General features: G+C 37.9%; 1 protein-coding gene across 6 annotated transcripts in view; it reads right to left on the bottom strand.

Moving 5' to 3' along the window:
- FANK1 (fibronectin type III and ankyrin repeat domains 1) overlaps positions 1–18,622 on the bottom strand; it is a 36,534-nt gene that overhangs the window by 4,032 nt on the left and 13,880 nt on the right. For 2 of the 6 annotated variants that reach the window (XM_083617061.1, XM_083617059.1), the window contains exons 4-11: positions 17,247–17,328; positions 15,950–16,024; positions 14,921–14,986; positions 11,904–12,069; positions 9,959–10,102; positions 7,345–7,422; positions 7,197–7,241; positions 6,883–7,107 (exon numbers count right to left, since the gene is read on the bottom strand). In XM_083617061.1, coding sequence (XP_083473187.1) covers positions 7,021–7,107; positions 7,197–7,241; positions 7,345–7,422; positions 9,959–10,102; positions 11,904–12,069; positions 14,921–14,986; positions 15,950–16,024; positions 17,247–17,328 — 743 coding nt within the window. In that variant the 3' untranslated portion in view covers positions 6,883–7,020. Of the gene's footprint in view, positions 1–431; positions 1,489–1,562; positions 4,017–6,882; positions 7,108–7,196; positions 7,242–7,344; positions 7,423–9,958; positions 10,103–11,903; positions 12,070–14,920; positions 14,987–15,949; positions 16,025–17,246; positions 17,329–18,622 lie in introns of those variants that run through there. The other 4 variants (XR_014548929.1, XR_014548928.1, XM_083617060.1 and 1 more) reach the window with 4 other exon arrangements.

The raw sequence follows: 18,622 nt of genomic DNA, 5'->3' as shown, positions 1-18,622 counted from the left end.
CAGAAAACAGTTTTGCTCCTGAAGCTTGCATATGATATAAATTATAGTATCAGTAATTACACAATAAGACATTCTGGAAAATGTCAATGTAACATTTATGCTAAATGAGGAGAGTTGCTGATGATGGTAGCACTCAACTTTTTAAAGATAGGATTTGGCATTTCATTTTAAATGAAAGGCAGGTGCTGTTGGGGCTCTTTAAATTACCTTTCATGCATCTTGAGTAGTTTATTTTTCTAACAGCATCTTACTTCTTCACTGCATGTTGTTTCGTTTGACTGCCATTAATAGGAAACCCCAACTTGATTATTACTAAAGTAGCATTTTATTTTATTTAGCAGGAATAAAATCCTTGGGCGTGATTGCCGTAAAGGATGCTGGGGTTTGTAAATTCCCTTTTTCATCACTACATTATTTTTTTCTATTCCTGATCATGAAAGAGCTAAAGCAATACTATTTAAAAACTGAACTGTTCAATCAATGAACACTCTGTGCTTTACAAAAGGCAGGTGGTTTCACATGAGGGACATGATCCTCCTCTGCCTATTTCAGTTCACACTATATACCACTGCATGTGCAAAATGGAAATCAGATTGGTAGGCTTTAAATGCATATCACCATGTGGATCTGTAGGTGCTCTTCCCTATTTCTTCCCTATGTTTATCATTTGCTGGGTAAAGAGCATCAAAACATGCATCAGAATTTGTAACTGACTGTTGCTCTCATATATTTACACTGCAAATCTTCAATGCAATTTGCATTTTAATGTGCATCCCCATCATGTTAAAACTAGTCATGCATAAGTATCTTTTTAACCAGAGAGATAGGTGAGGCCATATAAATAGTATATGTCAGGACTAAAGATACAATATGCTAGTCAGCACATAATACAAAACAGTCATAATATTTCCACAAAGGATTGTAACATACCTTTTAAATAGGCAAGATTACTTCAAAGCTGAATGCAAATACTTATGTTTATTAGCCTTCAGCAAACACTAGGTTTCTCCTGAATTTCATGGCAGCTTGCTTTCTCGGGCTGTTTTTGTATCTATCAGCTTCCCACACTAGAAAATGCATTTAAACCTCTTATTGTGATGTGAGCAAGGGGAACCTCTTGTTGTGGAGTCAGCAAGGAGAAGCAACACACGGTGTGTTCAAGTGGTAACCTTTCCTAAGATATACTGGTAAAGAGTGGATCAGAGATCTAATTAATTAATTAAGCATTTTAAAGCAGCAGCTGCAGCTTTCAAACAATTTTGCGTTATTAGATAAGGTCATGTATGCTTTCACTCCAGTGAAACCAAAGGCAGTCAGTGGAGCCCTGAAGGCCCACTGCTTTTCAGTGGAGTTAAATTGTTTAACTCATACATGTTAAGGCTGATTCACACATACATGTTTTCCACTTGATGTATCATCACTTACCAGTTCTTCACTCTCAGCCAAATGTATGAATTGTCTCTGATGAAAGGTATTTCACTTGATATTCTGCAACAGAATTGATATTGTGCAATAGAATTTTCCTATCTGTGGTGATTAATCTGTGATGGCTTAGTCACTAATATTACTGTCAATAACAGTACTGTGCACACATGAACCTACATTCTCTTTAAAGCACAGAATTTATTTTGATAAAAATATATTTAACATTATAATGTTAAACAGATTTAAATTTCTCTGGTCTACAAGCCATCACCCTGATACAAATCCATATGAAATTCAGTGCACAGAAAAAGCTTTCATATCGCTGTCAATGTTAGTACTGTGCACATTTCTTTTGTCCCTATGGGCTGGCACATTCGGCTGAAAGGAAAACCATTTCATGTCAGGGAGCTTCTGACGTGATTTGGGAAAAAATATTGGATTGGGGAAGCACACTTCAATGGCAAACACGATATTCTTTCTCGACTTTAATATGCACAATAGATTTCAGTGAGCTGAGATTTATGTGTCATATAATGACATAAAGAGCTGCTTATACCAAGTCATACCACTGGGCCCAGGACTCCTTGTTCTGACTGGCAGCAATTACTTCAGGACCTTTCCCAGCCCTTCTTCCAGATAATTTCAACTGAACCAGGAACATTTTGTATATAGAGCATGTGCTCAGTCACTTTGCTAGGGCTGCTTCTCGATTTACCTGTATTATGAAACCTTAGGCCACTTGATTTGCATGCATTGTAGTCCTCCTAACAAAATCAGGAAGCAATCCAGAAAAAATAGGTAAAAACTATTATGTCTCAAAGGAAAGTTGATTATTCTCCTACAAAGTAAAGTCTGCTTCAGTGACTGACTTGCCAACCAAGAAGCTATTATTTTCCCTGCAAAGTCGAATAGTATTCTCTCTGTGTGTGTCTCGTGGTGGAGGGAGGAAAGTGATCATTGCTACACAGTTTCGGTTCATACAAGCATTGGTAACCACAACTTGTAAACATGGATGACATAGCAGATAAACCCAGGAATGATTCAATGATGAAAATAATCTGTTAATTTTTTGAGTAACATAGTTTAGAATGATTTTGTGAATTCTCAAATATTAGACATTGTTCTCACAGAGCAATCACAAAATATTGACTTGGACGAACCTAGATGCCTTTTCTACTTTAACTCCCTGTCCTAAGACTAGGGTATGCCATTAACAGAGCAGGCAAACCATAGAGCAAAAGAGCAGCAGCTGACTCAAGCAAATAAGCAAAAGTCATTATAGTAAAATGGCAAAAGGAAAAGTTCACTGGCCAGTCTTACCAAGATATACATTACTTTCCTGCACTGTGATCAGTCAGATCCTAGGTATTACCTAAAGAAATCTGCTAAGTGTTTCATAACACTTGCTGCTTTACTGCAGCTTGCTTATTTGCAATTCTGGATGAGCCAGGGGAAGGGAAAGACTCCCCCAGCCCCAACACAGGCCAGCTGCATGCTCTCAGTGCTAGATTGTGGCCAATAGTTTTAGTTGTGGTTTACCAACATTTTATAAAATGCTGGTAAAAGTTAAATTACTTTGAACCATTACAAGACACAACAGAACAGATTTTGAGCAGGTGTTGAAACAGACCAGAGCCCCTTTCAGTTCATTGAAACCTTTGTATATTTCTTAGTATAATGATAACTAATTCTCTCCTCAGTCCTGATCTTTGTCTCACTGGTAGGGTCTTGCTTACATTACTCCAAACAGAGATGCCCAAAGTTGTTTCAGAAGCTGCTGATTCTGACCTGTCATTGCATAATCCCTGAGCTCCAAATCAAACATCACCTCAGTCACAAGCTTCTTAGGCAGCCTTAGGCAAGGCACTTCTAATCAACTTAAGCCCTCAATGTAGGGAGGGTTTGGGGAACAGCCCTATAGGAATTACCCAAACTACACTGAGTGTTTTGAATGCTAGATAAATGTTAAGTACTGTAATTAAATATTACTGTATCAATACTGTTGTTTAAGTGAACAGAAATCCCAAGTTCTCTTCCACATCCCTCCTTGTTCATAATTTTGAATTTTGCTTATATAAAACTGAGAATTCCATGTGCTTCAAGATCCATTGAATATTTACATAATTAATTTGACTGTGAAATCAATATGAGTCAAGAGCCCCTAAATTAGGGCTAGTTGACCTGTGGCCCTGCAGCTATTGTTGAACTACATTAGTCCCAGTCAGCATGGTCAAGGATGGAGGGAGTTGTAGTCCATCAAGAAGTGGAGGCCCACAGGTTAACCACCCCACCTTAAACCATCAGATATGCTTCTTCCTCAAGTTAGTTTAGCTTCTAAATAAGCTCTCATTGCACACTCAGAGTGAATTAAGGTGCAAAATTAGTTATGTTGCAGGTTTAATCAGGCACATATGACATATTTTTGCATTTAACTATTGCCGTTTATAGTAGGTTTTTTAATGTAACAAAAATGTTCTTGGAATTCTACGATTTGATTTACATTTCCTGATACATCATAATATAATAAATTTGTTAATGCATCAATGGAAAAAAACACCAAATGAACTTACCTGGTAAGCCAGCCTGGGAAGCTGTTAAAACGTGGGGTATACAGCCCTTAAATAAATCTGATTTGAATATCCCTTCTAAGTTGTAATCACATGCAATCATCATCACAGGGTAACTGTGCCAATGTAATAAATAGTCTTTATTACTCAAGATAATGCAAGTAAACAATTTCCTGTATCATCCTGGGAAGGAAAGACATTTCAGTCCATTTATTCTTCTGTTATACTTTACATTTAGGTATCTCTTTTAGCATGAAGCAGGCATATAAAATGCAATGTGAATTGCCATCAGGACTGACTCTGAACAAAAGGTGCTATCACTCTTTGCATTAAGAGTAGCAACTGATATTTTAACTGCTGATAACCTGATCCTTGATACACTTTCATGGAAGTTAAGTTCCATTAGCTGCATTCAGTGGGACTTTCTTCCATGTGATGTTTTTAAGACTGTGGTGATAAGACTGTTAATTGTAAACCATTTAGCACACTATATATGAATATTAGAGTGACATAGGCCATTAATTTTTATGAACCATACCTTTATAATGCTTTCAGTTAAATGTCAGTTTGCTAAAACTTTCTACATAATGCACTGTGTAACAGTTTGCCTTACTTTTATACACTTTTTTGTAATGATTATTGCAGTAACATGTTAAGAGCCTACAAACATGTTTCAATAGCAGGACAATCTATTCACTATTAAGTATTCTGTATTAAATAAACAGTAAATACATCCTTAGTTATGTACTGATTTGTGTTTTCTGCAATTATTAAAAGGTTTTGAAAATGGAATAATTTATTGAGGAAATAAAACTTTGAATACTTTGTTGACCAGGTATGGGACGATTTATTTTGTTTGCAAAGAACGGGGAACATTGAAAATAATCATCTCATAAGATTCTCCTGAATGTGCTATTAAGACTGCAATCCTATACACACATACTTCCCAAAAAAGTTGATTTCCTCCAACTTGTGTACTTACTGCAAGCAAGTACAGCGTCAATCATATTATTATTATTATTATTATTATTATTATTATTATTATTATTATTATTTTAAAAAGCTATGTTGATGGTTCTGATGTCATCATAAGTCTTGTGCTGCTCAGAAAGGTTAGACTCTAACTCACATAAAACAGTGTTTCTAGAATGGATTTTCTGTTATTCTGTCCAGCTTTTTGTCATTTAGAATCATAAAACTGTAGCGTTGGAAGGGACCCTGAGAACCATCTAGTCCAACCCCGTGCAATGCAAGAATATGCAGGAATGCAGGAATATGCAGCTTTCCCATATGGGGATCAAATCTGCAACCTTGGTGTTATCAGCACCATGCTCTAACTAACTGAGCCATTTGAACCAGCTTGTTTCACTATCCTCACGAACTAACATTCTGAATTCTTTCATGTGTGTTTATGTTCCGAACTAAAACTGCAGTAATTGCATGTACAATTACTCTGAGAGAATCTGATTTTAATGAGCAGCTTGCTGTGCATCTATGAGGTGGCCAGGAAACTTGGACAAATACCAATTTCTTACCAGACCAAGTTCAATATACTATTGGCATATAAAGTCCTTAATGGCATTTGTTCCATCACTTTGAACTCACACTTTTCCAAGTATTGCATAAAATCCATTCTGTATTTGCAAGGAGTCATTCCTTTAGTGTGGCAGCACAAGCCTTAGGAATTCAGGGTCTCTGTGGCAGAATGCCACTCCATGGACAGTAGCTCATTTTGCCCTCTCCCAATTATCTTGCTACCTACTTTCTGCTCTACAAAAACCAGTTACACTGCACAAGGACATCCGAAGAACTTAGCATTGGAGTCAAGCTAGATGTAATTATTTTATTACATAGTATGCCCAGGCATCCTTGGGATTTTTGTTTTTTAATATATAACTGTTGGGGGGGAGTCAAAATGGGATCATCATATTGTTGGGAGTAAAGCTACCATTGGTCATAACGGGAGATTTTCCCCATTGTGAATCACGAGAGAGAGAGAGAGAGAGAGTGAGAGAGTACGCGCATGCACGCAACTCCCACTAGGGCCATGGCAGAGACAAAGCGCTAAGCCCCACCTCCTATGTTGTGCTCCCAATCCTGTTCTCCATTCCCCCGCCCTGGCCATTTGGCCTACTACATCACGGCCAAGGACCCTTGTACCTACGAGACCGCCTCTCCTGGTATGTCCCACAGAGAGCCTCAAGATCCATAAATAGCAACACCCTAGTGGTCCCAGACCCTAAGGAAGTTAGATTAGCTTCAACCAGAGCCAGGGCCTTTTCAACACTGGCTCCAGCCTGGTGGAACGCTCTGCCTCATGAGACCAGGGCCCTGCAGGATCTGATTTCTTTCTGCAGGGCCTGTAAGACAGAGTTGTTCCGCCTGGCCTTTGGCTTGGAGCCAATTTGATTCCCTCCCCCCCCCTTTTCTTTTTTCTTTTTCCTTTCTCCTCCTGTGATGAAGCTGCATTTTATTATTTTAATGTTTCAATATTTTAATGTTGTATTTTAAGTTGTATTCATTCAACTTGTTTTTATTATTGCTTGTTAGCTGCCCTGAGCCCTGCCTTGGCTGGGGAGGGCAGGGTATAAATAAAAATTAATTATTAATTATTATTATTACTACTACTACTACTACTATTACTATGCCACCTATTTATTTATTGAGAAGCCATGCATTCTACAGCAAACTACATGATAATTTATGGCATGTTCTAGTTTTGCCCTTAAAGTCAGTGACTGCTACTACTTAAGGGCATGAAACAGGAACAGCTGCTAGCATGAGAACAAGAGGACAGAAGAGCAAAAAATAGGATCACTGTAAAAACTGACCATAATTAGAAAATAATGCTGCTAAAATGTAGATGAATTTAAACGCCAGAGAAAAATGCTGGAGAAGCAAAGTTAGCATTTTAATCAAGGCACCCAAGAGTGTGTAACAGCTAATTAGGAAAAAGGAAAACAACTAGGATTTAGTCCTTGTGGCCTGACCTCCTTCGTAGGTAAGATTAGGCTTCAAATTGTCTGCTTCACACAATTGTGGCAGAGGATGCGGAAGAATCCACGTTCACATTACTTAATTGTCTTTTCCTTTCTTCTATTATTGAAACCACACTCTAAAAAAAAAAAAGAAAAATAGCAAATGAGGATAAAATGCTTAAAGAATAGAAATCAGGAGAAGAGTTCAAGTAAAAGATATCCATACCTGTCTGTTCATGCCTCTAGCCATTTCCAGGGCACCTTTGCCAAACTGAAAAAAAAATCCCCCCCCAAAAGTTAATTTTGTTATTTTAAACAGTTCTGTGATGTGTGTGTAAAACAGGTACTGAAAAAGCTACTCTTACTGCTATTACCTCATTTTTGACATCAGGATCTGCTCCTCTTTCTAGAAGTAATGCTACCAATTCTTCATGGTTATTTAATGCTGCCACCTGGAAGTAAGATTAGGGGGAAATTATATATGCAAAATGTATATATATAAAATTAGGGGGAAACGATATATATAGTTGGGTGTTTGCATAAAATAAACTTGTTCTCTTATTGGAAATATTTTGGAGAAAAGAAAAATTGGCACCTTTTTCTTCAATGAAAGCCAACACATTACCTACTGACACAATGCAAAGATTACTCAATATCAGAACACCATCCCAAATTTGAAAATAAACTCCAAACACCGTTGTGTTCCAACTCTGAAAGTTACTGTTTGAGCAACCTCCAACTGATGAGAAGTAATTGTCAAAGCTACTACCACTTCTATGAGGCATGGTATCACTTTTAGAAGGAATGTAACAAATGCAGCTTCATTTCTGGTACTGAGATACACACAAACGTATCTGACAGCCACATAGCTGTGTGTATTTTAGAATAAGAGCAGCTAGAATGTTAACAGAGGGCTGGGTTGGCCCATACTCCTGACAGCTAGGGTCTGTGCTTTATTTATTTTTAATTTTGTTGACTATATTTAAATATTCTCTTGACAATGTTATCATCAACCAACTACAAGTATGCCAAACTTATTAAATAGCTTTCAAAAGCTAGGCCAAACATGTCCTAGCAGCCGGAACTCAAGATCTAAGGGCCTTACAAACCATTGCATGGGGGTGAATCTGTGCACTTAACAAGAAGCTGCCATCAGTCATAGCACCCCGAGTGTATTTTGCACAACACATTTATAGTAGTGTACAACTGAAACAACTTACATTTACACCACTGAATATCAGAGGTGGTATTAAATGCAAGTCCCACTCAGAGTAGATCCACCTAAGTTAATAGACATGACTATTTTAATTTCAAAGGGCTGACTGAGTAAGACTTAGCTGAATGCAACCCACAGGGGTTGTGTTCAGTTTTACGATGAATTTTTATCATTATATTCTCCGTCTAGTTTAGGTTTATGCACACTGCTTAGCAATGCTAATGATTAAGTGGTATATAGATGCCTTGCATAAATAGTAAAACAGTGTATGTGGTGATCTTAAGCTATATAATCCTGACCAGAATTTTGCATATAGGAGCAGTGATAGTTGAGTCATTTGCTACAAGTCATTTGTGCACTGCTTCAGTATGTTGAACTTCTGTAGGCTCTCCTGGAGTTCTGACGATCTCCATCCTCTACTGCAGCATTGAAGTCTGCCTTTACATGAAGGATCTGAATATTAGCCATTAGAGCTTGGCGATAATACACCTGCTTCTACAGATCATTAAAATATCATCCCAAACACCTGTTTGTAAAGGTAGAGAAGTACTTGCTCGCTCACTCTGTGTGCTGACTGGAATGAAAATGTTAACAGAGCATTTTGATCTTTATAGAATCTACAAATACAAATGCAGTACTTCAGAAAGATGAATTTCCAAGTATGAAGGAATAAGAGGGCTCATCCTATTAAAGAAACATTTGAATTTGCTCAGACTACGTACTTCATTTCATGCACCAAACCAGAAAGGAGATTGTGAGATAAAGTGCCTTAATAAGAGAAATCAAAGGGGAAGTGAAGTGTTACTTTGCAAATCCTCCTGTCATCCCAATACAGGTAAAAAGGCTTCTAGCACAGCCACTGCATTCTGTGGGCAAAATTAGTAGGGAATGAAAAAGGACTTGTCATCTGTGCAAGAAAGGCTTTCCATAATATATTCCATGGGGCAGGGAATAGTATGGAGCACTAGTACCTAGAAGCCTTTCTTAAGTAGACCTCTTGACACACCGCCTTATCAAAATGTTTCACATTGCAGAAGAAAACTGGCGGAATGAGCAGGTAGTTCTCAGATAAACAGACAACCAGGTAAACAAGCTTCACACCCAAACCCAAATTATACCAGCACAACCTTGTTGAAGGGAACAGGCAGGATTAATAACTCAGTTTCATACATTACAGATCTTTGAGAGCAAAGCATCTAGCTGCCTCATTCTATAGTATACAAGTAAGTTCAAAAGACCTTTCTAAGAGCAGACAAAAGTTTGAGTATGTATGTATTAGTGCAGTTCCATGGACTGTTGTGCAGACCCCTAGCAGAAAGTCTAATGCAGCCCCACATTGTGTTAGTGGCAGGAGTGGATGAACCTGTTGATTTCAGTTTCTTATTTTTTCCATTCTTCAGTTCACCTCATTTCTGCATATGTCTGTGAAAATTTGAGTACATTTTGGTGCATTTAACCTAATATACACGTTTGCCAGCAATTTTCCTTAATATAAAGCATTTGTGTGCATTTTTCTCACAAATATATATTTTTGTGCACACTTCTCACTAACATATGCTTTTTACACAGTTGTGTTTTTTTATTGGAGACTTGCACCACAAAAACCACAACGTATAGTGTATATAAACCCTAGTGAACTACAAAAATATTGGGGGAAAGTGTACAAAAAGGAGAACTCTGGATTTGGAGTTGCTTTTCACACAGCACTTTTCCATGAGGCTGCAAAGTGTATTCCAAAATATCCCAGCACACTGCTTAGCAGCAGAGCATACCATGAGAGGTGTCTTGCCATCCTTATCTTTTGCATTCACATCAGCTCCAGCGTCTAGTAAAGTTGTGGCCACATCTGCTTTTCCTGTTATTGCACATAGTCTCATCAGCGGAGTCCACTCCAAGCCTGTGTCTTTAGGATCAATCTGTCAAAGAAAGGATGTTCTTCTGATACTTGAAACATGAATTCAATGAAAATTGACAAGATTTCTGTTCTGTTGAATACTTGCTGAGCTTATTACCTATCTTCAGCATCACTCTTTCCTGCTTGTTCCAGAAATTTATTTCTCATGCTGTGCAGTTCTCGATGCCTGGAGCAGCCTCCTTAGCCCTTTCTATATATCAGCCCAATTCATTCTCCCACTTCAAAATCTATTCCTTCCATAAAATCATTCCTAGACCACTTGACATTGTCAGGGCCTTCTTCCGCCAGGTAACCAAATTCAGTCTTATTTCACTGGCCTTAATACAGCTTTGCTTTTCAGTTTCATCCTCTCCATTTTATTTTGATTGAACACTTCTTGGCAAGGAGGGTGTCATTACTGTTATCTGCAGAGTGCACAGCATGCTGCTGATAAAAGTGTAGTAATAGCAACAGCAGTGGTAGCATTATTGGTCAAGATAATGCCCATTCATTCCATATTTTTAACTTACAATTTACATTTATTTCCCTGTTACATTTGCAGGTGTTGCACTTATAATTTGTGTGTTTGTGTTTTTCAAATTGACTCTAACATAATATTTGATGTTCATTTTGTATTATAATTCCTAATTTATTAGTTCTTCCAATACACTGGGTAGAATCAAGTATTGTACAAGCAGACTTCCACTCACTTTACTCGACTGCAGTTCCCCAATACCCTAAAATTCTGTCCCAGAGGGTTCCCAACACTCCAGAGCAGATTTTCAGGGTATACAGGAAGCTGCAGGGGGGTAGAGATAGGGAGGTAGAGTCCTATTGTATGAGAAGAAGCCCACCCTGCCCATGAAAAACAGTACTGGATACAATCCAATAATGTATATATTCAATTGAACTTCCTTTTCCTGGTTTTTAAAAATTATTTCAGGGATCATCTTGTTGGTGACTCCGACAACAGGGGAAAGTTCGCCTTTATCTACCAAGAACAAATGGGTCACACGATCAGAATTCACCAAACTTTGGAAAATAGATAGAGTATGTTTGATGTGAGGGCGATCTGGCTGCGATATCTGTCACCCCATTGATTGCCAGGGTTGATTCAGCTGATCTGGCTGTCTAGGCAGGTGTCCCCCTTCCTCCCTCACCGCTCCATGTGCGTCCCTCATGAAGCTGCGCGCTCAGTGGAAGAGGACAACCATCCCAGATAGAAGGAGTGTACCGTTCTTCGGTCAAGGGTATACGATAGCTGCGCTCCCCTGCTAGAACCTCCAAACAAGCTCAAGCCCTCCATTCTTCATTGCAGTCCTCTGGGCCTTTCAAATGCCTCTCCTGAGGGCTGGAAAATCCTTAGGAAAGGATGTGGCACAGAGGAATACAGTGGAAATGATAAAAAATAGTATAGAAGCAGCTTGTCAGAGTGGATAGCTTTGTGGGGAGCACAGAAGATCACAGTGGGGAGGACAGGATGGGAAAGTCACATTGCACAAGTGTCTTTCACTCAGGCACACACTGGATTCAACCAAAATTTGTACTTTTTTTCAATCCTAGAATATATTTATTTGGTCATTTGAATCTATTCCACGAAGTATCCTCTTACGTAAACAAGATTAGTTTCAAATACAATAACCAATGACTATTAAAGTCGCGGTATATACAAGCTTTTTAAAGCAGGTAATGCAATTTCTTCATAACCTTGAAATCATGGCAACAACTGGTGCAGCATTCCATAATGATTAACAGCACACCTATATACAGTGGCATGTACACATCTGATAAACTTCTTCAAAGTATACAGATGAACACCATACCTGACAACCATCCTTGACCATCCACTCAATAACATCGACATGTCCTCCGTCAGCAGCCCAGTGCATAGCTGTACATCCCCCAAGATCTCTGGATAACCAAGAAGCTCCCTGGGATCTGAGATACTTAGCAATGTCCAGGTGACCAGCATAACAAGCTATCATTAAACTAAGAAACAAAAAACACTACTTATTAAAGTAACATAAAACATTGTTATTTTGCAGTTTATAGAACTGAAAATTAAGTACTGTTTAAGTGAGCCACACCTTAGTCTAAATACTCTTCTAAGTTGGTTGATTTTCTGTTAAACACAATTTTATGACTGTATATTGCTATGTTATATGACCACTGATATAATCACTATTATATTACTAGTAAAATTGAAGCCTACATAAAGTATATGTAAACAAGATATTAGAAGAACTTATTCACAGTGCTAAAAGGAAATGGTAGTACAATACCAAAACACAATATCCAATTGTCCAGATGGACAAAATGGGCTGATAATTGTAAAAGAAGCCTTTATATATATAAAATAAGGGCTTTTGTGAAATGTATAACTGGGGTTAGCAAAAATAGCCAAAGAAAAAACCAAAAGAACATTTTCCTAGTAACTGCTAACATCTGCAGTTCAGTGTGTATCACTGAGGATTCTGTTGAATCTTTTGAGACATTACTTCATTTTAATATTTCCATAGAGAACAAAATCCTAGACATCAACTGAAGACACAACATATTGACTTCAGTGTAAGATTTACGATTTCCCAACCACAGACATCAGCCAACATTACCAGGGACATCTAGTACCACTTATGAAACACCTTTAAAAGCAGGCCTTTCAGATTAACTTAAGATAACATCGGGAAGAAAACTTGCATGATTTTGTGTAGATATCTAAGTAATACTAGAAGTTACCGGCTCATAGACCAAGTTATTAAAAAATTGTATTGTTATTCTATGGGTTATTGTATCTTATTTCTTGCTGCTGCTCATATGCTGACACCTAACTGCTGTAATTCTGTATTTTCCTCTGATTTGTCTAGACTCCTTTTTGGAGGCTTTGGACAAATTTACTTTTAGAAAATCACCATACTTTTGTGTTCAGGAAGATTCTTTTATATATACTGCTGATACTTTCAACATGGTACTCTCAACATAGTACAATCCACACCAAATGCCAGAACCAGAAACTGCCCGAATAGTTTAGGATTGACATTAGACTGCCAAAACAGATATGAAAGACAAAGTGCTAGCAAATGAAAAGTTAGTAATTAGTAGGTGATATGTCAACTGATCAGCAGCGAGTTGAGGCTAGAGGTGGTCCAGGAAAGGCTCTGATAAGGACATGTCTTGAAGAGATAGTAAAATAACTTTATTTATCAAATAATTCTGTCAGAAATTATTTTTTAAAAAAACAGAGTGGAACACCTTGTTGTTTATTAAACACTTGGGGAAACCTAACAGACACTATTATTGATTTGGGCCATAAAATGAGTAACTAGCCCTGGTTGGACATTCTGCCTGGATAGGGTGTATGCCAACCATACTCCCTATAACCCCATCCCTGCTTGCTGAGTCCCTGACCTTCTCAGGCTGAAAGCGGAAGGTCTAAAGGGGGCTTCTACCTGCATTTGTTTGAAGGAGAGAAAAAGGAAGTCCCATTGAGCAGAAGTTCATTCTGCTGGCTGATGAACACGGTTCACTTGCTAATTTGACTGGTTGTCCAAAATTATATTTATCTGTTGGCTTACTTTACTACTTTAAAGTCCTTCCTGGTCAGTAAGAGTGTTGCATGCACTAAACAGACTGAATATTTGGGAAAGAGCACAATGGCCCTTTGCATACAAAAGTGGTATTTAAGGAAACAAACAACTAAAACAAATTTTAACAAGCTTCATAGAATGGCAAAAGTACAATCCACTAAATAATGGAAATGCAAATATATCTCATGCTATATATATATAGCCCGGCTTCGGGCTGGGGAGGGCAGGATACAAATAATTTATTATTATTATTATTATTATTATTATTATTATTATTATTATTATTAAAAAATATATGCAGTTTTTAAAATGTCATACACTGTTATAACCAATTTAATAATTTATTTTCATATTTATTTCATAAACTTATATATACCATTTGATTGTAAAAAACAAACAAACAAACCAAGAAACAGAACCCAAATCAGAGTAGTGTCAGTAGAGGCTGTCACAACCATCACTCCCATTATAAATGGGCTGCAATCTGCAACACCTGAGAAGAGAGAAACTTGGTTCTCATTTCAGTTATCAGTCTCAGCCTAGTCCGTGTGTGCCTCTGAATGCATACCTTTACTTTCTGCCATTTAAATTAATGGCTATCATTCATTCCAAGGAAAATTGAAGTGCCACACATGGGTCAAAATTGAGGGTTTATGAGCTCTAAAACCAATCCCTCCCCACAAAATAATAATTTTAATCTGCTTTTTTTTTGTTGCTGTTCACAAATGTTGCACCCATGCTCCTCCATCCATGTCATGTTGTGTTTCCCATCACCATCAAGGACCATGTAGTAGAGAAATGATGTCAAGCTCCGATACAGAATGTTAGGCTAAGCCTGGCATCCCCAACCTGCGGCCCTCCAGATGTTTTGGCCTACATTTCCCATGATCCCTAGCTAACAGGACCAGCGGTCACGGATGATGGGAATTGTAGTCCAAAACATCTAGAGGGCCGAAGGTTAGTGATGCCTGGGCTAAGCTATGTATGTACTGCTGCCATTGCCTACAGGTGGTGGGAGAATGGCAGCATTGTGTTGCCCAGGCCTCAAAGTATCAACAACAGCCGGGGAACAAAAGCTGCAAAATTAAGAATTCCGTTTCAGATCAGCATCAGTTAAGGCATTATTACTGATGCAGACAGTATCCCAGTGAAATTTTCTCCCTCATGGACACAGGTTTACATGAAATATACTTTTTAAGTCCACAATATCAACATCCGCCATGTTATCTGATGAGGCAATGTACTGCATTTATTACCTGTCTTTCCCACTGGCATTCTTCCGGTTCACATCTGCTCCATTTTCTACCAAAATCTGTGCAAGTCTAGATAGAAAACATTTGCATTATATTATTTTTCAGCAACTAGCAGCTTGCCAGGACATATAAAGAATATTCAGTTAGGGTGCCAATTTTGATGGCTGCTATAGTAAGAAATTGTTATGTGGCATACTGACCACTGTCTTCAAACCATGTGCAAATTCATATACCACACTGAAATTATTTATCAACTAACAGCTTGACTTGTAAGTCAATACAACTATAAACAATAGCAACTGCTGCAGCAAGTTATCCCAGTCTAGAATATAAAGTTGATGTGATCCATTGACTAGAGTACTGTACAAAATTCTGGTTTGAAGCCAAACTTTGTTTATAATTAACTAGGTAATTTTGAGCAAGAGCAAGTCACTGTTCTTCAGTCTTAGCTCTCAGTCTACAAAACAAAGAATCATTGCACTGTGGTGTACTCTGAACACTAAATAAATTATCAGTTTCAGGCCTGTAGCTATAAAATAGTATTTAAGGAATGAATGGGGGGGGGATCCCAAAATTAATACATCTGAAAGGAGAGGTGGTCACCTTCTGCAGTTTTGAAGGCTACTGTTCTGTCAGTGATTCCAATACCCAATAATAAAATTGTTGCTGTCTAGTCAAACATTCACAGTTATGAATCATATATGCCCAGGCATAGCAGTACATATAATATGTATAAATACATATAATGCATACAATATGAAAGAGAGCGAGAGGAATTTGAAGTGGGGAATCTTGTTACTTATTTTTTTTGCTGGGGGAGGGATTAGGTAGTCAGTGGAGGGCCAGATAAAATTGGTTTGCGATTAGATATTACAATGGGTCATCAATCAGCTGTCCCTGAATTTCAAGCAGATAATGGCAACTTCATATCACACACACCCCAAACCACAAAACTAATGAGAACTATATCTGAATATTCTGATCTGTACAGAGTCTCATACAAGAAAGGTAAAAGAAATATTACAATACTACCTAGTATATCCTTTTTGTGAAGCAACCATCAACGCTGTAAATCCTAGTTTATTGAGTGTATCTACCACCACTTGCCTTTTCAAAAAAGAAAAAAGTAGACTCGTTATCATTTCAAACATTTCCATCTCTACAGTTCTTCTCCAATGTTTCTCAACGTACGTAGGTGCATATTCTGCCTATTCATCAGTGGTAAGGATCCATTAAAGTTGCCACCACTGTGTCCCAATGGAGGTGGTGGGGGCACAGTGTTCTTACTTATAGGCACTGCAAGATGGCAGGAAGCTATGAACCTACTAGGTCAGCACCCTGCAGTTATGACCTGCTGACAAGCAAGTAGACTGGGCCACTTACATCATGGCCCACAATTTACACCATGCACTGGCCAGTCAGCAGCTGCACAATGCTCATATAGTAATCTTCATGTTTTTGCTGCTCACCTTGCAGTGCCCAACAACAAGAGCACCGAGTCTGCCTTGATTAGTGCTCCTCAGCATACTTCATGGATCATCACTGCCTTTCATAACTTAAAAGAATTATATGGCCTAGATCCAAGAAGCACAGTATGTTTTTTTCCCATGAAAGGGTACTTTTATGCTTCCATTTCTGATATCAACCTCTAAATTCCCTGAAAAATCATTCCCAAGGATTGAGGACCTTTTGCAATGGCATTTTCTGATAGAGTAGAAGAGTTTGGATTTGATATTCCGCTTTATCACTACCCGAAGGAGTCTCAAAGCGGCTAACATTCTCCTTTCCCTTCCTCCCCCACAACAAACACTCTGTGAGGTGAGTGAGGCTGAGAGACTTCAAAGAAGTGTGACTTGCCCAAGGTCACCCAGCAGCTGCATGTGGAGGAGCGGGGAAGCGAACCCGGTTCCTCAGATTACGAGACTACCTCTCTTAACCACTACACCACACTGGCTCTCACTAGTGCTGTCACTAGGAAAGGGAATTGTCAGTTATATAGAATGCCTGCCTTCTACTTACACACAGGGGTCAATGTTATCATATGTGTCTGTGTGTGTGTGCATGCGTGCCTCTCTCTCTCTCTCTCTATATACACACACACACACACACACACACACACACATATACATATTAGCACCCATTTCTGTAACAGCATAATTTGCAATTAGAAATCTATCACGTTGAGCTTAACATATAAGCTTAACTTTAATATTTAGGAGACAGGAAAAATGACACCTTAAGTCAGAGAACAATTTGTCATGCAACTGTCATTATCTTTCACTCATTATTACATAGATATGAAGATTTTAAAAGGTGAATCATTTCTCACCTTCCTTTAAGAATAGTAAGGACTTGATCTACATCATTTCTGCTAACAGCACGATGGAGATGGTCTCCACTCATTGGTTCACCTGAAGAAAACAATGCATGAAAGCAGGATGGATAAAAAACTGTTTTGCTGGCACTCTGTCAGCTATTAAAATGCTGTCAAATAACTAGGTTTCACATTTTTCAGAACAGCACCTGGACACCTCCCAGGTTCCTAAATTAAACAATAGACCTTTTAACACTGTTTAGCAGAAAGATGAAATGTTTCAAAGGTGACTTTGAAATCTGTTTTTTTTTTAAAAAAACACACACAAAAAACCCAGACGATTGTTTATTTATTTTTAAAACCTGGACACCATCTCTCAAATAAACATTCATGAATAGTGACAACATCTAAAATATTGTGCACACTGTTGAGTCTCTGCATTGCAAAAAAAAAAGGGGGGGAGTAGCAAAAGGTGTTAGTGAGGAAATCCCTGCTTCAAATCTCACCTCAATCACAAACTTCTGAGGTAGCTTTAGGGCTTAGGCAACCTATTAGTTCTAATGCGTTCCCCACCATTTGCAATATGGAGTGGATAATAATATTGGGGTTGCTGTATGAATAATGCATTTGAACAAAATAGGTGTATGCTTTTATTTCAATTTATGTTTATAGCCCTTTATTATGTCTTTGAGGAGATCTTTTCTATTAAGGACATGCTGCTCCCATAGTTTACCTGTATGACAGTTCTCAAAAACAATTCTTTGGGTGTGTAGGAGCAAATAATTAAAAGAACCAAAAGCTAAGAGAAACAATTTAAAATGTACAATCATTCTTTCTTTGAAGTTATATTAAAAAATATATGAAGTACATAAAACTTTCAGACAAGAAGCTTAAGGTTGACATAGTTACTCATTAAAATTGTGTCCACACAATAAATGTGATTACTGGATAAACAAAAGGAATCTGGATAGGTGAAGGTCATGCTTTTGTCTTCTGAAATAAATCCTTCAAAAAATGGTACTGGGTTGCAGATGAACAGAGCAATGTATTCTAATGTGGCTATAAGAATTTTATTTATGGAACTGAAGGCTCTATTGAAAACTGAATAAATGATGAACTCATTGGTGAAGACATTCTCCAATTAACAGGCAGCAGCTGTTTGTCTTTCTATTTTAGGGACCAATTGATTAAAATTGCACGCCTCATTTAAACAGGACTTTCTTGTATTTTACCTGAGGAAAAAAAGAAGCAGCATCACACCCTTTTTCAAAGTACTTGCATTCTGATTTATGAAGGCTTTTTCCAGCTGAATGCAAATGCTAAACCAAAAGAGACATTTTGTTTTAATGTGCATATTCCTAACATGCACATTAAAACAACGAAGCTATGAA

The sequence above is a fragment of the Podarcis filfolensis genome, assembly GCF_964270895.1.
Source record: "Podarcis filfolensis genome assembly, chromosome: 5".
NCBI lineage: Eukaryota > Metazoa > Chordata > Lepidosauria > Squamata > Lacertidae > Podarcis > Podarcis filfolensis.
The sequence above is the reverse complement of the archived record's forward strand: the minus strand, read 5'-3'. Positions and strand labels throughout refer to the sequence as shown.